Source organism: Neovison vison, chromosome 5 (genome assembly GCF_020171115.1).
Source record: "Neovison vison isolate M4711 chromosome 5, ASM_NN_V1, whole genome shotgun sequence".
Classification (NCBI taxonomy): Eukaryota; Metazoa; Chordata; class Mammalia; order Carnivora; family Mustelidae; genus Neogale; species Neogale vison.
In genome coordinates, this window is record NC_058095.1 from 47,566,989 (window position 1) to 47,587,940 (window position 20,952).

The 20,952-nt window shown below is 58.2% G+C and overlaps 1 protein-coding gene across 3 annotated transcripts; it reads left to right on the plus strand.

Moving 5' to 3' along the window:
- The first annotated feature begins 1,224 nt into the window (after nt 1–1,224).
- On the plus strand, nt 1,225–16,079 carry OSBPL7 (oxysterol binding protein like 7). Of its 3 annotated transcripts, none has more exons than XM_044248813.1 (23): nt 1,225–1,332; nt 2,675–2,828; nt 2,953–3,078; nt 3,260–3,313; nt 3,924–4,037; nt 4,378–4,476; nt 4,587–4,704; nt 5,328–5,431; nt 5,779–5,871; nt 5,956–6,088; nt 6,174–6,268; nt 6,447–6,542; nt 7,200–7,337; nt 7,902–7,995; nt 8,683–8,930; nt 9,077–9,214; nt 12,562–12,625; nt 12,738–12,816; nt 13,963–14,107; nt 14,220–14,364; nt 14,457–14,583; nt 14,781–14,903; nt 15,054–16,079. In XM_044248813.1, the coding sequence occupies exons 2-23, from the start codon at nt 2,754–2,756 to the stop codon at nt 15,160–15,162; spliced, it is 2,517 nt and encodes an 838-aa protein (XP_044104748.1). In that variant the 5' UTR covers nt 1,225–1,332; nt 2,675–2,753; the 3' UTR covers nt 15,163–16,079. The 3 variants fall into 3 exon arrangements, 2 of the variants coding, with proteins under 2 accessions (XP_044104748.1, XP_044104749.1); XM_044248814.1 differs by having other exon boundaries at nt 14,472–14,583; XR_006384580.1 differs by lacking the exon at nt 15,054–16,079 and having other exon boundaries at nt 14,501–14,583; nt 14,781–14,869.
- Nucleotides 16,080–20,952: the final 4,873 nt, after the last annotated feature.

A 20,952-nucleotide genomic window follows, 5' to 3' on the forward strand; every position in this document is an offset into this window, starting at 1 on the left:
AGATTCTGTGCTGAGCTGAAGCCCTCCGCGGGGCTTGATTTCCAGACCCCAAGCAGAAGAGAGTCAGAGGACGCTTAACCGACTAGGTCATCCAGGTGTCCCAGGTTTCTTTTTTTTCTTTTTAAAGATTTTATTTATTTATTTGACAGAAATCACAAGTAGATGGAGAGGCAGGCAGGCTCCCTGCCGAGCAGAGAGCCCGATGCGGGACTCGATCCCAGGACCCTGAGATCATGACCTGAGCCGAAGGCAGCGGCTTAACCCACTGAGCCACCCAGGCGCCCCTGTCCCAGGTTTCTTAAGAGTTTATTTTTTTTTTTAATGATTTTATTTATTTATTTGACACAGATCAAAAGTAGGCAGAGAGGCAGGCAGAGAGAGAGGGGGAAGCAGGCTCCCTGCTGAGCAGAGAGCCCAACATGGGGCTCCATCCCAGGACCCTGAGATCGTGACCTGAGCCAAAGATAGAGGTTTAACCCACTGAGCCACCCAGGCGCCCCAAGAGTTGATTTTTAGTTAGAATCCAGTGCTGAGCTCGACACAGTACTCCAGCAGAACAGAGGTGCTCACAGAGGGAGGCTGGGGGTCCCTGAGCTGGCTCCAGTCAGCCCTTCCTAACAGCCACCTGGTCACTGCTGCAGGCCTGCTCCTGGTCCAAGGACTGCAAGTTGGGGATTTTGTGTTACGCGTATAGGTGCCTCCAGCCACAGTGGGTCCCGCCCCCCACCCCGGTGGCGGCCGCTGCCTGGCCCTCTGAGCCGTGGATGCGTGGCTGACTGTGCTGTTGGAACTGTCTACTGTGGTCCCCCAGGGGCATCTGTCCCTTCCCGTCAACCTGATACCTTTGCTGCCTCCAAATTTTGCAGTCTATTTTCAGATGTAAAAGGAGAGGGGGGTGGTTAATAAGGAAATGGCCTTGGGTACTAACTGGGGTCAAGGCCATCCTAGTCCAAGTAAACCCTTTACCAACGCTGGCCCGAGGCCAGCAGCTCCCTAGTCCTCCGTGATCTGTCTGGAACGGCGCCCAGTGGGGACTCTGCCCCCACTCCCAAGCTACCTTGGTGCTGGGGAGTCCGTTCAGTCCTGAGTCCTCCCGGGAGCAGGGGGGCAGAGCTGAGCGGCCGCCCGGAGCTTGGCGGAGGAGGGGCCGGGGAGGGGGAGGTGGGGAGATCCGGCTGGAGGGGAGGCTCCGACGTCTCCTTCCTTCCTGGTTCCTGCAGCAGCTGCTGCCACTGCTCAGCTCCGTGAGGAGGGAGCGGGCCACTCGGAGACGGTGACTCAGAGGCAGAGCGGTGCGCGGGCCAAGGAGCACTGGCGTCCATGGACCCTGGGGTAAGGGGGCCGCGCTGGCATCAGCTGACATCCCCTGGGCAGGCTTCCTCCCACCTGAAGCTGGCGGGTCTGCCCCTCCGGAGACGGGGGTGGGAATGGGAGTAGAAATGGGGCACCGACCTGGCTCACCTCGACCCCGCACCCTCTCGGGGCAGAGCCTCCGCCTCCACCCGCCTGCAGTGAGGGTTCGGGATCCTCCAGGGCCAGGAAAAGGGCACAGAGGTACCCAAACACTGGAAGAGTTTGGGAACTTTCAATGGCCAAAAGCAGGAGTTTTGCCCCCCAACCCCTCGGGTCAGCGTCTTGCACTCTGGACCCCTCCGTCCCGGCCTTCCGGCCACCACAACCCCACCGCGTCCCTGCCGCTTCCTGGTCTCAGCTCCTCAGGTGCTTGCTGGCTCCATTGGAAGATCTGAGCTGTTTGCCCAGCCTCGGGCCAGCCTCGCCCCTCCAGTCCCCTCCCTGTCTCACACACACGGAGCCTCATGCATTATTGATCTCCCCGTGGAGCCAGGACGGTCAGGGCTGGTGCCAAGGGCGCCTGTGGGCACTGCTGCGGGACCTGTGTGGACCTTGGCATATTCTCGGTCACCTCTTCTCCTGCACACGGTGCCTCCATGGGCCCAGTCCCCTGCTCTCTCCGGGTGGGTGGTACTTTTCAGGAGCCCCAAGGACTGGGAGGATAAAGGGAGGCTTTGTTGGGGGGGGTACTGAGGGTCTCAGGCAGGCATCCCAGGGTGAAGGCGCAGGGAACAATGGGGATGGGAGGTGTGGTCTCAGGCCTCAGTTTCCCCATGCAGAAGATAGAGGACCTGGAGACTGATTGGTAGGGAGTTGGGATGAAGGGGTTACGAGCGTTCTGCAGGGAGATCACCGCAGAGTGGTCTCCAGCTGACGGTGGCGGCAGCCAGGTGGAGCGATGTCCAGGGGTCCTGGAGGAAGTCCAGTCTCTGAGTTCCTCTGTCCTTTTTTAGAGCCTCTTTTTTCACTCCCATGCCCCATCTCTGATCACCCCCAGGGAATCCTCCAGAGAAATCACTGAGTGTTTCCTAGAGCCAGAGAGTGTGGGCCCAAGGTGGGGCTGGGCGGACTCTTGTGGTTTTCTCTTGGCACTGGCCCGCGAGCTTCGTGCTAGTTCAGCCCGTTCACCTCTCTGAGCAGTGGCCGCAGCCATGGGGTATGGGCAGGGAAACCAGCCCAGGGTGGGGAAGGGACAGACTCAGAGAGGCCTGGCCACTGAGCAGTCATCTGTGAGCTCTTATCTCAGACATTGCAGGATGGGGTGGAGGCGGAGAAGGTGATAGCAAGGCCTGTGCTCACGGGGTCTCTCTCTTGTTTCAAGGGTCCGCTCAGGACAAGGTGACATCCTTCTCCTTTCACCTGCTCCACCTTCTCGGCAGGGAGCAGCCGCTCCCTTCTCCATGGACTTCCAAGAGAGGGTCCCTAACTCGTTGGCCGAGAGCATTCAGTCTACAAAGTCGAGCAGTGCCCAGCAGGTCTGTGGGTGGGGAAGCAGGCAGTGGCGGTTGTGGGGGGGGCAGATAGAGCTTGGTCCAAAAGTGGGGGGCAGATTTGGTCACCTTTCCAGCCACTGTCCTTCCTCTCTGTCCTGGACTGCAGGCCTCCGAGCTGTGGGAGGTGGTCGAGGAGCCTCGGAGCAGGCTGGGAGCAGAGGGTGTCATGCCGGAGAGGAAGGAAGGCCACCTGCTCAAGAAAAGGAAGTGGCCTCTGAAGGGCTGGCACAAGGTGGGGTGGGCAGGGTGAAGGGAGGGGCCATATGCAGGGGCTGGGGGGGGCGGGGAGGCGGGTACATGGGGGAGGTTGTGTGTGCGCGTAGAGAAGAAAAGTCCACGTGTGTGGTTGCTCTCTCCCCAAACCCTTTTCTCTCGGCCTCCTGGATTCTCGTTCCTTCTGGGCCGCATCACAGAGATACTTTGTGCTCGAGGATGGGATCCTTCATTATGCAACCACGCGGCAAGACGTGAGTCAGGGCCTCTGCCGGGGGTCAGGGGATAATTGTGGCCCCAGAATGCTCCGAATAGGCAGGGGACTTCTGGAATCCACCAGAGCAGAGTCTGATTCCAGTTACATCATTTCTGGGTGTGGGGTCCTGGGCAAGTTCCTTCCCTGGGCCCCAACTCCCTCATCTCTGAGATGGAGAGAGTATGACCCCCTGTTTGTCGGGTTGTCCTCTTGGCGAAGGCCCTCGAAACACTGCCTGGCACAAAAATTAGCGTCCAGGAAGCAGGAGCTTTCTCATCTGTGCTCTCATCCCCTTCCTGTGCTGGGGACAGGAACCGAAGACCCACGTGCTCAGGTTCTCCCTCCGAGAGGGTGTTTGCCTTCTCCGCCTTGCAGATTCCTGAGAACAGTTTTCCTTGCTCCCTTACTCCCTGAAGTTCAGAATGGGACTTGACATAGTGGGGTGTTGTGTGCACGGGAGGATGACTGACAAGTCCCTGCCGATGCTGTGACTTGGGTACGAGGGTGAACCCACTGCCTGGCCCTTGAACCTCAAGAAGATGGTGGCTCTATGGTCCCCGGGGGCCTAAAAACAGTCCCATTTCCCCCCTGCCAACCCTCCACTCCAGATCACCAAGGGGAAGCTTCATGGCTCCATTGACGTCCGACTGTCTGTCATGTCCATCAACAAAAAGGCCCAGCGCATTGACCTTGACACTGAAGACAACATCTACCACCTCAAGGTGACATTCCTGGGAGCCAAGTAGTGGCTTGGGCCCCAGCCTAGCAGAGACACAAGGGCACTACTGGAGAGAGGAGTGGGGGTGAGGGGGGTCTGTCCCTGAGGTTGACAGCAAGGGAGTAACCGTCTATGCAATGGCCAATGGCAAACCACCTTCCTTCTTGGTTGTTGGGTAAACAACCAAGGGGGAAGCTGTGCCCTGCCTCCCTGCAGGAAGCCTTTGCCCAAGCTGGGGACCACAGGGGGAGACTGCTTGCCTGGGGATCAGAGCCCTGACTTCCTGCCCCGGTGAAGCAGTCCTTCCTTTCATGTTTCTGTCCCCGTCTCCACCCCCTCTGCAGATCAAATCCCAGGACCTGTTCCAGAGCTGGGTGGCGCAGCTTCGTGCCCACCGCCTGGCCATGCCCCGAGGCTCGCTGCCCGGCACCACTCACCGGAAGGTAAGAAGGGCCCTGTGCAGGGGCAGGTGACTGAGGGATGGTGGCTTCAGGGAACCATGAGACCAAGGGAGGCGGGAACCGTCCCGCCTCACCCTTGACTCACCCCACAGGTTCCTGGTGCCCAGCTTCCAGCAGCTGGCAGCGCCTCGACTCTACCTGGGGTTGGACCTCGGGAGAAGGTGTCTTCCTGGCTGAGGGACAGTGATGGGCTAGACCGCTGCTCTCATGGTGAGGGGCCTACGGCACTGCGCCTCTGTGGGCAGGGCCCGTGCTACTGGGTCTAGATGGCATCAGCAGTCACAAGAAGCAAGACTGTCCCCTGCCTCCGGGAACCTGGGCTGCTGGAGGAGACAGCCTTGGCCTCCAACCGACTGGGTCTATTTGGGCCTGCCCTGGGGAGCACCAGTCCTAGAAAGGAGGACAGGACTGGTGCCCCGGACACACTGATAGGACTCAGGGCCCAGACTCCCCAACAAGAAGATACAGAATGCCAATCCAGGGAGGGTTGGGGTGGGCCCTAGAGCTGGGTTCCTGGAGAGGTGCCTGTGATGCTGGTCCAGGAGAGGGAAGCGCCAGCAAGTGGGGACAGAAAGGGTCAGTCTGTGCAGAAGCAGCAGAGTTAAGGTATGTCATGGAGGCTGTGGGGGTTGGGGTGCCAGCCCTTTCAGGAATCCAACATGAGGCCTGGCCCCAGGGTAAGACGTGGCAGCTGCCCTGGGCTCTTGATCCGAGGGTCCGGGGTCTATGGCTGCTGGCTGAAGTGTTTGGAGGAGGACGGGAAGCGGAGGGACAGACTTTGGGGTACCTGGTCAGAGTTGGGAGTCAGTGTTCCTTATTCCTTCTTCACACAGAGCTCTCAGAGTGTCAGGGGAAGCTCCAGGAACTACACAGACTCCTCCAGAACCTGGAATCCCTGCACCGGATCCCCTCAGCCCCTGTTATCCCCACGCACCAGGTGAGGGCAGCGGGGTGAAGCCCAGGGGACTCCCACCGCTTCCTTGGAACAGAGCTCCAGGTCCCCTTACACGCTGCACTTCCCTGGAGACCCATGCGTGTGCCTGGCTGGCTCCCCTTCCATGTCCAGGCTGTCTCCGGGTCTCTCTCTGCCCCTTGGGGCTGAACCTTTCCTGCTGTACCAGTGCATCGCTAGGGAGTCTTTCTTCTTCCTCTGCAATGTCAGATGTTTCTGCCCCCCCACCCCGGGCCCGTCTGCCTCTTTCCTTGGCTTTTGTGGTTGCTGCCCTTCTCCCCACCTCGAGTGACACACCCCCCCCAACCTCCCCGCCGTCTTCCATGTGCCAGGCCTCAGGGACGACCGAGAGACCCAGGAAGGGGAAGCGGACCAGCCGCATGTGGTGTACACAGAGCTTTGCCAAGGATGACACAATCGGGCGGGTGAGGCAAGGCGTGGACCCCAAGCTGCCCGGTGGGAGGCCCTAAAAGAGGCTGTCACCTTTGACCCCTGCCCTTCACCTACAGGTTGGTCGTCTCCATGGCTCTGTTCCCAACCTGTCTCGCTACCTGGAGTCCCGGGACCCCTCAGGCCCCCGCGGGCTGCCGCCTCCCGACTATGCCCACCTGCAGCGGACTTTCTGGGCGCTGGCCCAGAAGGGTGAGTGTGTGGGGGCGGGGCAGCAGGGACCAGGCAGGTGGAGGGAGAGGAAGAGGAATCTGACGACTGCCCTCTGTCCCCACAGTGCACAACTCCCTCAGCAGTGTCCTGGCCGCCCTCACCGCCGAGTGGGATCACCTGAGGGACCTACACCAGGGTTCAGAGCTGTCACGGACAGGGGTGAGGCTCGGGGACCAGGGAGTCATGGGAGGAGAGGGCTGGAGGCCGAGGCCCGCAGGCCTGGGGCGAGAGCAGAGCTGGGTCCGGGGCGGAAGCGGTGACAGAGGCAGAGATCAGCGTGGTGGGTGGAGGAGGGCTCTGTCCTACTGGCCCCTGGCCCCTCACCCTCTCCCTGCAGGTCTCTGAGGCCTCCGCTGGCCCGAGACGCCTCCACTCGCTCTCCGTCTCCTCGGACACCACCGCAGACTCCTTCAGCTCCCTCAACCCCGAGGAGGTAGGAGCCAGGCTGAACTGTGGGGACCCTTTCTCCTGTACCTTCCTCCTCGGCAGAAGTGAAGGCACCCTTGGTCTTCAGACCCCAAACAGGGCCCAGGAGTCCTAACTCCAGCCCTTTCTTGTAACATTGGCAACAGCCTCATCGTGGTCATTCCTGCCCGGCCAGTGTGTGCAGAGTGATTTTACCATTAATTCGGAGTCCTGTGAGGCCATGGTCCTTACCCTCAAGTTCATGGTGGAGGAAACGGAGACTCAAAGAATCTGACCGATGGGGGCCCAGGCTCCCACAATTGCGGCTTGAGGGTTGGCTGAGCTGGGACTTGGGTGTTCTGAGCACAGACTCTGGGGCCAGGCTCCATGGTTTCCATCTGGCTCCATTGCACGCCTCCTTTGTGACCCTGAGCCTCAGTGTCCTGACCTGTAAAGTCGGGGGGGGTGTCCTAATTGCACCTGCCGCATAGGGGGAGTGTCGGGAGGGCTTGTGTTAATACTCACGGAAGCCCTGGAGCCGGGCTCAGAGTCGGCGCCCAGGCAGGGTGAGTGGCTGCAGGGAACCTGTGTCTCCTTGCTCCCAGTTCCTTCCATCACGCCTTCCTGTTCCACCATGTTCTCTCCCTACCCGGGGAGCCCAGCCTGACATCTGTCCTTCCCACAGCAAGAAGCTCTGTACATGAAGGGGCGGGAGCTGACCCCCCAGCTGTCCCAGAGCAGCATCCTGTCCCTCGCCGATTCCCACACAGAATTCTTTGATGCCTGTGAGGTTCTCCTCTCTGCCAGCTCTTCTGAGAATGAGGTAAGGTTGGGGGGGGACCCTGGGGAAATTGGGATGGGGTCTGTAGAGACTAGAATTTGTAGATTCCCAAATCCTTTCTAACGCCTTGACTGCTGTCTCTGGCAACACGTCCAGACCTGCTGGGTGTGTGTCCCTGCTCAGAAGTCTCTGCTGGGAACCGTTCCTCCAGTTCAATGTGCTTTACCCTGCCTTGGTTCTCCAGCAAGATGGCTGCCTCAGCCTCACCCCGCCATCTTCCTGCAAGCCCCTCAGCCCCAGCACTCCCCTGACCCCTGACCTCTGCCCCGGAGTCTGGATCTCAGCAATGCCCTGCTGCCCTGTCCCTGTGTGCCACCAAGTCCTTGAGCAGTGAGAGGGCCAGGCATCCCCCTCCCAAAGTGGCAGGGCACACTCCGTGAGGCCGGGCTTCAGGCTCAGACCGCCATTGCCCCCCTGCCCGGCCCAAATACACGTCTTCCCCTTCCCATCAACAGACGAGCTGGGCAGAGTCTTGCCAGGCCCTGGGTACTTCCCAGCTGTCCAGGGAGGCCCAGTCTGCCCAGCCTCTCATCTGTCCTGTCCCAGGGCTCAGAGGAGGAGGAGTCGTGCACCAGTGAAATCACCACCAGCCTGTCCGAGGAGGTGTTGGACCTCAGGGGAGCTGAGCGCCATCAGAAAGGTGCCCACTGGGTGTGTGGCCACGGAGGGGCTGGGGGAGGGGTAGAAATGGTGTTAGTCCACAGCCCAGGCCCCTGGGAGGCAGTCTCACAGGGTGGCTGGTGGACTGACAGCTTGGGATGCTGACTGCAGAAGTGACCCCAGGAGATGAGGAAGGCTAAGCTGTGAGCTACAGAGTGTTCCCAGAGTGGCTCCGGGGGTGGGCCAGGCTCAGGCCTAGGGGCTAGCGTCCGGTGCAGGCTTCTGAGAAGGTTCGCATAGGGCCTGATACAGAGGTGGAAGCTGCCACCTTGCCGCTCTTTAGCAGTGTGGCTTTGGACATGACATTTTACTTCTTGGAGTCTTATTTCCTCATCTGTAAAATGGGTTGAATATAACCTGAAATCGGTTTCTGTGTTTATGAAGGGGAACTGAAGATAAGGGTGGGGGCTTCCGGGGTGCAGGGTTTCCAGCGGTGGGGACCGCCCCCTCGGAGTGATTCTCACCCCACTGTCCCCCTAATCGCCCAGAAGCATATTTGCAATTGGCTCCCTACCTCCGCTGCCCTGAGTCCAGAGAGGGGCTTGGGAGTGAGTCTATCTAGGAACCCCTCTGTGGCGGGGGGGGCGCCACCTCGGGCCGGTCTGTGCACCAGCTGGGTCTGGATGCCGTGTCCAGAGGGGGAGTGACGTGGCCGGGTGGGCCCCAGGGGCGTCTGTTCCAGGGAGAGCTGCGGGCCCCCCGCGTCGCCGCTGTCTGCCGGCAGCCAGCGGGCCAGGAACCGATGTGAGCCTGTGGAACATACTACGGAACAACATCGGCAAGGACCTGTCCAAGGTGTCCATGCCCGTGCAGCTCAACGAGCCGCTCAACACCCTGCAGCGGCTGTGCGAGGAGCTTGAGTACAGCAGCCTCCTGGACCGGGCCAGCCGCACGGCCGACCCCTGCGAGCGCATGGTACCCCAACATTTCCCGGCCCGGCTACTCCTCGCTGCCGCCCTTCCACCTCAGCCCCGGGTCCTCGCCTGCAGTGGGGTGGCACCCCCTACTCCCTGATCCTCCGCCCCCGACCCAGCCGGCTCTCCCCGCCCTCCCCCCTGCAGGTGTACATCGCGGCCTTTGCCGTGTCTGCCTACTCGTCCACGTACCACCGAGCAGGCTGTAAGCCCTTCAACCCCGTCCTGGGGGAGACCTATGAGTGCGAGCGGCCCGACCGGGGCTTCCGCTTCATCAGTGAGCAGGTGTGGGCCTCGTGGGCTTTTAGGGCCGGGACCTGGGGGAGAGCAGGGGGGCAGCCGGCCTTCTCCAAGGAGCCCCCTGCTGAGTGCGGGGGACCTACTGGAAACGAAGGGTGGCTGTGCCAGGTTCCAGAGCTGGGACCCCGGAAGCTCACCGGCCACTAGTCAGTTCCACCTGGGAAGGCAGGCTCTGGGGGCTGATGTCAGGCTAAGCCTTGAGGGAGGAACCGACAGGCACCAGGAGTATGGGGTGGGCGGGGCGTGGAGAACAGGATGCTCCAGACCGCATGAAGGGACAGCGGGAGCCTGGTTAGGACGAGCAAGAGACGCAGCTGGAAGCCAGCCAGGGCCAAACCCTGAGCAGCCCTGTAGGTGAAGTGGTTGTTTCCATATCCTGAAGGCGAAGGCGGTGGGGGGTTTTAGGCAGTAGAGTGACAGGCTCAGAATTGCACTCTGTAAAGAACATTGGTGTGAGGACGGGTGAGAGAAGGCTGTTAGAAGGCCATTGCAGTCAGCCCTGTGAGAGCTGCTGAGGACCTGCCCTTGGCCGCCGGATCGCGTGGACGTTGGACTCGGCAGCTGTGTGTCTGTCTGTGTGTGTGTTGCTCCTCACAGGCCTCGGTGGTCAACAGAGTGTTGTTATGCCTAAGGGATAGGGGAGGTGGTCGACGGTCGGGAGAAGTTGGGGTGGCCTGGAATTTCTGGTTTGGGGGATTCGGCAGGTGTGTGGCCGTGCCAGTGAGCAGGATGGAAAGAGTGAGAGGAAGGTAACTGAATTAGGGAGACTCCTTGTCCACGTGGGCTTGACTTCCAGGGGGAGATGTCCCGGAGGCCCTGAGCCATGTGGGCACAGAGCTCCTCGAGCACAGGATGGGGCCGACAGACCCAGGAATGGCCCGCTTAGAGGACGGGTGACGTCACGGGCTGCTCCTCGGGAGGGTCTGGAGAGGAGGGTGGGCAGGGAAGGCAGAGGAGCTCTGAGGGGAAGGGGTGGGCAGATGGTCCACAGGACTTCCAGAAAGTGTCGTTGGTTTAACCAAGTGAGGGAGGTTTCAGAAGGCTGAGGGCCGAGCCGGGATTACAGTGGGTGTGTAGTAAAAAGAAGTAAAACAGAGAAAAATGCTACTTAAAATAGAATTAAATGGGTCATCTGGCTGGCTCAGTCAGTAAAGCATGTGACTCTTGATCTCAGGGTTGTGAGTTCAAGTCCCATGTTGGGAGTAGAGCTTACTTTAAAAAAATAAAATTAGGGGCACTTGGGTGGCTCAGTCAGTTAAGTGACTGACTCTTGATTTCAGCTCAGGTCATGATCTCAGGGTCATGAGATCGAGCCCTGTGTGGGGCTCTGTGCTAGGCAGGGAGACTGCTTGGGATTCTGTCCTTCCTCTGCCCCACCCCACTTGTGTGTGAGTTTAATCTCTCTCTCTCTCTCTCAAAATAAATTAAATTTAGATTAAATTAAAATAGAGAAAAATGCAGATTGTTTCCAAAAAATTTTTACCTGGAGGGAAAGAAGAGGGAGAGCAGGTTTCAGCCAGAGGTAGGGGTGAAGTGGAAGCAGTTTTTTTTGTTTGTTTAGATTTTAACTGTTCTTTTTTTTTTTTAAGATTTTATTTATTTATCTGACAGGCACAAGTAGGCAGAGAGGCAGGCAGAGAGAGAGGAGGAAGCAGGCTCCCCGCTGAGCAGAGAGCCCGATGTGGGGCTTGATCCTAGGACTCTGGGATCATGACCCGAGCCAAAGGCAGAGGCTTTAACCCACTGAGCCACTCAGGTGCCCCTGTTTTTGTTTTGTGTTTTAAATGAATTTATTTATTTATTTGAGACAGAAAAAGAGAGAGAGAGAGAGAGGACTAGCAGGGGGAAGAGCAGAGGGAGGGAGAAGCAGGCTCCCCACTGAGCAGGGAGCCCAACTCGGGGCTTGATCCCAGGACCTCAAGATCATGACCTGAGCTGATGGCAGACGCTTAACCGACTGAGCCACGCAGGCACCTTTAAGTGTTTTTGAAAACATAGTGAAAAGTTCACACAGTCCTAAAGTACGGTAGAAAATGATCCCTGGCTCACCCTTGTGAGGGAACCAGTGCTCCTAGTGTTGGTTTTGTGCATGTTTGGGCAAAGGTGTGTGTGTCCAGAAAAGAAAGATTTACTCTTTATTTTTTTTTAACTCTTTTTTTTTTAAAGATTTTATTTCTTTATTTTAAAGACAGAGAGAGTAAAGGGCAGGGGGGAGGAGTAGAGGGACAAGCAGAGTGCGCTGAGTGCAGAGCTGGCCGCGGGGCTCGATCTCAGAACCCCGAGATCATGACCTGAGCCGAAACTAAGAGGGGATGCTCTTAGTCAACTGAACCACCCAGGTGCTCCAAGGTGGAAGAAAAGGAAGATATTTCTGCTCAGAGAGAAAGAGAAATGGAGAGGGAGGGCTGCAGGGCAGGGGGGATGGGGAAGGGGGAGCCTGCAGGAAGCGGTAGGAGGTGCTGGGCCTGGCAGTGGGTTTCAGGGGAGTGGCCTCAGGGTGGGAGCCGTAAGTTGGTGGGAGGAGTTGCCCTCTCTGTTCTCCCTCTGATTTTGGGGGTTTGTGTGGTATGAAAGGGATGGTTTGGGGGTCGGTCCTCAAGTTCCCAGTGTGTTGTTCCCCGTGCTGTGTGTGCCTTGCACCCGGTGGCCGTGTCTGAAGAGCAGGGAGCCAGGGCTGGGCACGGAGGAGGCTGACTGATGCTAGGTGTTGCGATGGCTGGTGGTGGCGGGTTGTCCAGGGTGCTGGGTGACAGGGTGCAGGTGACAGAGCGAGCTCAGCCAGGGGGGAAGGAGGTGAAGCCAGGGCTGACGGGCCACTACGAACCAGAGCAGCCGGGCATTTTGGCAGGGGCCATGGGCCACAGGGAATGGGGAGAGAGACCAGGCTGTGGGCTGTGGGATACCCGAGTTCAAGTTCCAGATATGGAGCTGTTCCAAGGAGATCAAGGCCAGGTTTTTCCAGAGCTGTGGTGTGGAGGCTGAGGGAGAAGACAATGTGGGGAGAGAGGGTCCTCCGGAGGGCTGGCTTCCAGGCAGGGCACCGGAGGAGGCCCCAGCATCACTGCTAGAGGACCTTGTCAGCTGGAGCAGGGCTTCTGGGGCTCTCGGGGGAGTGAATGAGAAGGAGGAACGTGAAGCCCCATGGGAGAAGAGAGGACGACAGAATTTGGGTGGTGGCCGAAGACGACAGAGACAAGAGACCTGGAACTAACTGGTCTTCTGGGTTGAAGGGGAACTGGGAATGGGGGTCAGGGAGTTCAGGAAGCCGTGGGGTCACCAGTGGACCCCACGGTCCTCTGGATCAGTGTCCAAGAACTACTTTGCCCCCCAAGGTCTCCCACCACCCCCCCATCTCGGCATGCCATGCAGAGTCTGAGAACTTTGTCTTCTGGCAAGGTAAGGAGCGGGGGACATGGTGGGGTGGATGTGGGGGTGAAGGGCACATGGTGGGAGGGGGGTGCTGGAACTCTCTGGTCTCATTTCTCCCTCTCTCCCAACCCACCTCTAGACATGAAGTGGAAGAACAAGTTCTGGGGCAAATCCTTGGAGATTGTGCCTGTGGGGACAGTCAACGTCAGCCTGCCCAGGTGGGTGTTCATAAGTGCTCAGCAGCCCGGGCCCAGCCCACAGGCATCCTCTGGGCTGGCGTGACAAGGTGGTAGGGACAGGATAGAAAGGTCTGGCCTGAAGCTGCTTGAGCTGGGGCAGAGTCTACATTTTACACCTGCATTTACAGCGCTGTGCATGAAGAAAGGTGAAAAATCTTAGAAGAGTAGAGCTGGAAGGGCTCATCAGGGTTATCTGATGCAGCGGCTTTCACACTTTTTTGACCATGACTCACAGTAAGAAATGTATTTGAGACTTCAAGCCAATGCATGGACACACCCAGACACCCCCACCCCCGATATCTAAACTGACCTCAACACCAATCACAAACCACATTTGAAAAACCCTCATTAGCTTGTTTTATTTTATTTATTTTTTAAAAGGTTTTATTTATCACACACACACACACACACACACATACACACACAGTACAAGCAGGGGGAGCAGCAGAGGGAGAGAGGAAAGCAGGCTCCCCGCTGAGCAGGGAGCCCAATGTGGGGCTCGATCCCAGGACCCTTGGGATTGTGACCTGAGCTGAAGGAAGATGCTCAACCGACTGAGCCACCCAGGCGTCCCTCATGCCATTTTAGAAGTGGGGGCCACAGCCAGAGAAGAAAGGGGCTTAGCCTGTGTGGCCCAGGTGTTAGCTAGAGGCCAGTGCACAGGCGGGAAGCCCCTGACCTTCAGAGTCCAAAGTCCTGTCTGGGAGTCTTGGTTCTGCCACTTAATAATTAATGCAAGCAGCGAAGAGACTTGCCCCAGAGCCTCGAGTCTGCTCTTCTATAATGTAAGTGTAGTGGGCAGTACCCAGTGGCCGTGGGGAGTGGCCCGGGGATTATACGTGAACATCGCTACCTGGGTCCCTGGCTCCCAAGGGCAGGGACCCCGTCTATGTATTTATTCCCGTGACTTCAGCCCTCAGGTACTTTATCAAATGAGCCGGAGACATGTTGGCTCAAAATTTTCTGCGAAGGCTGCTCTGCTTGATAAATCCATCAATCCCTCACAGCGGAAGCCAAACCAGCACCCCACACTCTCTCCACAGACCTCCTGTGCCCCGCTCCCTGGCTCAGGGGGGCACTTGCACCAGGCCGGTCAGCTGCCCTCCCCCGCTCTGTCTCTCTCAGGTTCGGGGACCACTTTGAGTGGAACAAGGTGACGTCCTGCATTCACAACATCCTGAGCGGCCAACGCTGGATCGAGCACTATGGAGAGGTACTCATCAGGAACACACAGGACAGCTCCTGTCACTGCAAGATCACCTTCTGCAAGGTGGGCACGCCACCCCGGCCCTGCCTGCCTGCCTGCAATGGCTCCACTCCCCCCACCAAGGGAAGGGTCACGCCCCTGAGTGCCGGTCCCCACCCCCCCCACCCTACCCCAGGCCAAGTACTGGAGCTCCAACGTCCACGAGGTGCAGGGTGCCGTGTTCAGCCGGAGTGGCCGTGTCCTCCACCGACTCTCCGGGAAGTGGCACGAGGGGCTCTACCGGGGGACCCTGCCCGGCGGTCAGTGCATCTGGAAACCCAGTAAGTGGGGAGGTCAGGGAGGGCTGGGCGGGGGTGAGGGCGGCTCTGGCACCCTCCGCCAGCCCCAGCCCCTTGCCTTCCCCCTACCCCAGACTCGATGCCCCCAGACCATGAGCGAAACTTCGGCTTCACTCAGTTCGCCTTGGAGCTGAATGAGCTGACGGCAGAGCTGAAGCGGTCACTGCCTTCCACCGACACGCGGCTCCGGCCGGACCAGAGGTCAGTGTCCGCCCAGCCCCGCCCTAGAACCGCTGGGCTCCTCACTGCCCAATGTGGGTTTCCACCAGAGTGGGCCTGCCCTCCCCTCTTGGAGTTGCCTCAAGGAGATGGGTTCCTTGTGGGGGCAGAGCTGGGCACGGCATAGAGGGCTTGGGTCTGGAGGGGGCAGCTCCACTGACTGCCATCTGGAAGCTCAGGTACCTGGAGGAGGGGAACATACAGGCCGCTGAGGCCCAGAAGAGAAGGATCGAGCAGCTTCAGCGGGACAGGCGCAGAGTGATGGAGGAGAACAACATCGTCCACCAGGCTCGCTTCTTCAGGTAGCTCTGCCCTCTCTCAGGGTCTCTGCCCTCCAGGCCCCCCTCCGCCTCCCCTAGCGCCTTCTTGCTCTGAGCGGGGGCCGGCTGTGGGAGGCAGCATCTGGGAACCCCGGCCTTGATTCTGGCTGTTCCGCCCTCTCCTTCCCGCAGGCGGCAGACGGACAGCAGTGGGAAGGAGTGGTGGGTGACTAACAACACATACTGGAGGCTTCGGGCAGAGCCAGGCTATGGAAACCTGGACGGGGCTGTGCTCTGGTAGCCCCGGCCCTTGGGGGCAGGAGGCTCGGATTCCTCCCTCCTGCCTCTGCCCCCCATGGACACACGGGGCAGGCGAGGTTCCCCCGCTCACAGCCCCGGAGACCAAAGGGGCAGCTCCGGCTCTGGCTCCGTCCCTTCTGCCGGTCAGAGGGGCTGCATCTCAGCCCATTGCCCACCCTGTTTGGGCTGGGAAGCAGGATCTGTGCTTCCCCAGTCTCGTTGCCCTGGACAACCAGCATGTAAACCCCTTCTTGCTCCATCATTTCCCCTTCTGTCCCCCTTGGGGTCCTTGGGGGAGACTCCAGGCCCTCCAGGATCTGTTCCCCGTTTAGTGCCTTCCTAGGACACAGGGGACCCCTTGACGCTCCCCAGGCTTCCTATGCCCAGGGCTCTGGCCCCAGCTGTGCGGTTGGACTGAGTGAAGGAGAAGAGACGGTGTTTTCTTCCTCCCCCGTCCCCCCCATGCTGCTCTCCAGCATCTTCTGCCCCATGCCCTGGCCCGGTGGGGCTCCCTTTGCTTGGCCCTTGACAATCTCTCCTATCCTCCTGGATCCCCCTTCCCCCAAATTGCTAAATGCCTGTGGCTTCTAGCTCCTTCGGCCTTGTCTTCAAGCGGTTTCCTTCCGTCACAGCTCAGCAGGTCCCTCCCAGAGGAGAGGAGGCCTGTCCCAGAGGCAGGGAGCCCACGGAGCAGGCAGGGCGCCTGGCCTCAGAACCCCCGAGAGAGTGTGAGTTTGTGTGGGAGTGTGTGCATGTGTGCGTGTGTCCGCGTACTGCTTGCAGGCGAGCAGGGTCCCCCAAGCAGCCTGGACAGCCCGTGCCGGGCGTCCACCCCTCCTGCTGCTCATTTCCACACAGGCTGCTTCTGAGAAAGGTGAATCACAGTGACATTCCAGCTCCAATAAAGACTGTCCCAAAGTTTGGCCTGAGACCATTCATTTGAAAACGCATAACCTCGGGGTGCCTGGGCGGCTCTTTGGATTGAGTGACTGACTCGATTTCGGCTCAGGCCATGATCTCCGGGTCATGAGATTGAGCCCCATGTCGAGCTCACAATCTCCAGATCGTGAGTTCGAGCCCCACGTCGATCTCCACGCTGGGCATAGTGCCTATTTGGGATTCTCTCTCCCTCTTCCCCTGCCTCTGCCCCTCCCCTACCCACTAAATACATACATACATAATACATATATACACACACATATGCTTGAGCTCCGTGAAGGCCCACAGCTACCCACTTGCCTGGACTAAACATCCCATGTCCTCTCTCTTGCTTAGTCCTCACATCCTGTCCATTCTGTCTCAGATTTCTCAGCTCTGGCTCCTTCTCTGGATTGCCCCCGGTTTAGGCTGGGCCTTTAGCAGCTTGCCTGGATTATCGCCTTGAGGCCCCCTGGGGCACTTCTGTTCTGATGCTGACTTTTAGGGTGATATGTTAAAAGAGGAGGGAGGCTGTTTCAAATAACGTCCATCGCTTCCGAGTACCTAAAGGAAAACCTACACTCTTCAACCAGGCTGAAAACTGCACAGACCCCGTCCCCCTCTGGCGTAGAGGGCTGATCCCCACGCCCAGCGTCCGTGGTCAGGTCTCCTCCAACCCCAGACTGATGAGTGTCCAGGGAGAGGCAGGAGTAGGGCGCAGGGTTAGAAAGGACCAGAGAAGTTCTGCTCCCCACCCACCCACCCCCAAACCAAAGCTGAGTCCAAATCCCAGCTGTTGCCACAGCTGTGGGGTCTCAGTCACGTGTTTTCCCTTCAGTTCATTTGGCTTCTCTTAGGTCAGAGGAGCATGTATGGGAAGTGGCCCAAGCTCCCGATTTCATCAGCTGTCCCTTAGCCCCTCACCCTGTCCCGCTAAAACGACAGGCCCCCAGGCCCTGCTCTGGTCTGACGGATGTGCCCAGAGCACGTCACACTTTCTCTGGGTGGGGGTGTGTGGCAGGAACAGGGGGGACCCCTGAACTATGGCAGCCCTTCCAACCCTACTCCTTTTCTCCCCTCCCCCCATTTCCAGTTTATTTCTGGAGGGTGTGAAAGTTAAAACAAATACACTCATCCTGACACCACATACCAGAGAGAACCTCAACCCGTTCCCCAAAAAAAGCCAACGCAGGCACACATTGAGGCTTCTTAAATACACGGTCCGCTGCCCTCCTCCCCACCCTTTCCACTCTGGGCAACACAGCACCTGACCGGCCAGCGCACGTTCCACTTGCACGTATTTTAAGAACTAGAGTTTCCAACAGACCAAATTCCAGAGTTTTTCAGCTTCTTTGCCCGCAGAAATCGGGCCCTCTGTGGCCTGACCAGCATCCTCCCCTATCCCCGGGTGCCAACTCACTGGCAGGAGGATGGTCAGATTGGTTTTGCTCCTGGGAGGGCCTTCCCTGCCGAGGACTGTCGTCTTCTTAGAAACCCCCTCCCTCTGGCCCAGGTTTGGTAGGTCCCCACTGACAGGGCGCTCGGGCCAGACTGAGGGGAGTCTGAAGCTCGGCTGTGCTCCGTGGACAGTCTGTGCAGGGCCCACAGCAGCTGTGGGTACAGAGGACAGTGGCTGCCTTTCAGCCTCTGGGAAGACAGTTGTGGGGGTGCTCCGGTCTGGTCTGAGGAGGGAATGGTGGACCCCATTCTCAAGCGTATCTCAGTCTTGTCTGGTGACACATGGGAGCACGGCTCACCACTGGGCTTGGGGCAGCCCCCCACAGACCTGGACCCTCAGCCTTGGTTGGAGGATATGGTGGTCCTTAGGCAAAGGGGACGAGATGGTGCCGCATCTCAGCTTGGGAAAGGTGAGAGGCAGAATGTACCTGGTCTGTAAAGCCAGGGACCTACCTCCCGGGGGAAGTAAGGGTCCGAGCTTGAGAAGCAGGGAAACACTGGGGCCCAGCAAGGCGGCAGAGGGAGAGGGAGGCGGACAGGAGGCGTCAGTCCTCACCTCACCCATTTTGGGCCTTCTGACCCCAACCTCTCCATCCAGAGAGAGTTAAAAATGGTCTTTTTAAATTTAGCTATTGAAGAGCTGATGGTGACACCTGAATTGCCAGGGGCAAAAAGGCCAAGAACACTTATAACCTCCAAATTTCCCGGATCTTCTGAATAAAGGGTGGTGTGGGCATATGTGTTTATAAGAAACCAGAGAAGCGGAAGACTGCTGAGCCAGCCAGGGAGCTAGGTGTCAAAGATAAGCACATTAAAGGGGTGAAAACAGATTTTATTCCGTAACCACTGACAGTGGGGGGAAGAGCTGAGCTTCTTTCGACCTGCGCAGAGGTGACTGGGTTTTTCGAGGGAGGAGGGAGGGGCAAGCAGTGGGGCGGCGGGGGGTGGGGGTGGTGTGTCCAGTAGTCAGAGAAGTGCAAAATGAAAGGATTGGCCAGGGTAAATGCAATTAGGCCAGGGTTGCCTGCTAGCTGGCGATGATCAAAGTCCAGATTCTATCCTCTCACAGAGACCAGGAGCCAGGCCCTGTCCTTCCCGACGACGATCACATTTCAAAGGAATGGCTTTCAGATCCTTGAGAAAGACACTCCTGCATTGCAGGAGATACAGATATACCTCAAGGGGATAGAGGAAGGAGTCATAATTGTAAGCTCTTTTAGGGAAATGCTCTAAGAAAGGCAAATCAGGGGCCTATCAGCAGGTGTTTGCCAGAGCCAACACTGAATTCTTCGACAGGCACTTTAAAGAGGGGCTGGGGTCATCCTAGGGACATTTGAGGGATCCAGCCCTGTGCTTCTAGAAGCTCTGCTAGAGTTCGGTGCACGGGGCTCAATACATTTATTATATGCTGGGTTCTGCTGTTCTTATGAGCACCTCACATCCCCTCCTTGAGATCAGGGTGAGGGCCTGGTCCCTCTGAAGCTGGAGTGGGTGTTCACGGCGGCGGAAGGAAGCCAACAGGCCAGCACCTGCCTCCCTGCTTTGCCTGAGGGCATGTGTCTAAGACGGATGGCGTAGGGTCTCCCTCCCCCACACTGTGCAGCAGAAGAAAGGTAAGCCATGGGAGCAGTGGTGGGCACCCACAGCTCCTAACCAATGCCATGGTACAAAATCCTCAGTGTTGGGGCATCTGGGTGGCTCAGTTGTTAAGCGTCTGCCTTCAGCTCAGGTCATGATCCCAGGATCCTGGAATTGAGCCCCACATCGGGCTCCCTGCTCAGCGGGAAGCCCGCTTCTCCCTCTCCCACTCCCCTTGCCTGTGTTCCCTCTCTCACTGTGTCTCTCTCTGTCGAAAAAATCAATAAAATCTTTTTAAAAAATCCTCAGTGTACAGTGTACAGAAAGGACTCCCTCCTTACACAGTAGGGAGCTGGAAGCATCTTCAGCAACTGCAGGTAAGTCACAATCATTGTCACTTTGCCCCATGATACCAGGACCCTGAGGATGCTGGGTCCTCCTGGTTCCTAATAGGAGGGGCCTCTCAAAATGTTGGGTGGGTCGGGTCATGGGAAAGGTGTAGGTGGAAGAGGAAATCGGAAGATCAGGCAGGAGCAGGAAAGGGAGGGAATGGGACTGAGAGTTGACTTCTGTTAGCCCAGGACCAAGATGGTGAAATTCTTCAAGCATCCTCAAGAGGGCGCCTGGGTCTCTTGAAAGGACCAATTCAGGCACAACCTGAGCTCACCCCGCAGAAGGCTGTACCCACTGTCCGCTCAGAGCATAGCCCCCCCCCGAATCTGGCAGTGGCCAGCCGCACGGGTCAGCAGTGATAAATGACAGTGTAGACGCTGTCCTGCCCACATTCCCGCAGACTGCCGGTGCACTCGATCACTGGCCTCCTAGGCTTTTCAGAGAACACAGGGTCAGGAAACCCCTTCTTTAGGAGACCCAGGTGTCCCCAACCACTCCTAGCAACTGCCCAGGTGGGTTGGGGGGAGTGGTCAGGCCCCCTTTGCCTCCTCCCTGACAGGTAACTGCCGGCGGAGGACAGCTGGTGCAGGACCCCCCCCCCCCCCCGCAACACACACATAGCCATGAGAAGGAAACTTTCCTCTGGGTCTCCACTAACACCTGTCCTACTTCTGCAGCCCCCAGAACTATCACACACTGGAGCGGGAACCATGACTGTACTTCACGGGACTAGGATCCGAGGGGCTGAGGGAATGAGCTACGGACTCCTCACAGATAACATTCTGGGTACCTGGGACCCTGGAATTCCTAATCAGCTTCTAGATCTTTCCCAGGTACACCCTGTCAAGGATGGACTGTGTCCACCACTGCGTTTACCCCATTTTAATGCATGACAGATGTGGGGGTCAGCCATTAGCCAAGAGCCCGTTCTTCCTACACTGGCGAGGAGCTCAAGGGAGTGTGAGAATCCTAAATTCCAGCTAGCCTTTTCCGGTCGTAATGAAGTTATATTCTGTGAAGGCTGGAAGACAGAACATATTTTAAGCTGTTAGCTCTGCTTGTCATCTTTAAGTATTTAGTATACAATTTACGGGCCCATGTTCTACTCCCGTCCTGGGCCATACAAATGTTAAGGACAGACCTGTGTAGTGCTCCTGAAGGGTATGGCAGGGAGAGTCCTCTTGCCTCCTGGGAGGGATGAGATTTGGGATGAAATTGGGGACAAGAAGGAAGCTGGGCCAGGGCTAGCTTGTCTGGTGTGGGAAGGTGACTCACAAGGACCCCTGGGGAGAGCTAGCGAAGGCAGGAGGTGGGGAAGACAAGTATCATTGGTCCTGTCTCCCTTCTCTGTCCTTCAGCACAGCATTCAGGCACAGGGTAGGCTCTCTTCTCCTAGCTAGGCCACCAGAGGCCACCACACTTCCCTTCTGCCACCTGCCAGGCA

Coding starts and splice junctions, on each gene's coding strand:
- OSBPL7 (XM_044248813.1), top strand. CDS start 2,754: ATGGACTTCCAAGAGAGGGTCCCTAACTCGTTGGCCGAGAGCATTCAG. Junction 4,705..5,327: donor GCTAGACCGCTGCTCTCATG/GTGAGGGGCCTA, acceptor TTCTTCACACAG/AGCTCTCAGAGTGTCAGGGG. Junction 6,543..7,199: donor GCTCCCTCAACCCCGAGGAG/GTAGGAGCCAGG, acceptor TCCTTCCCACAG/CAAGAAGCTCTGTACATGAA.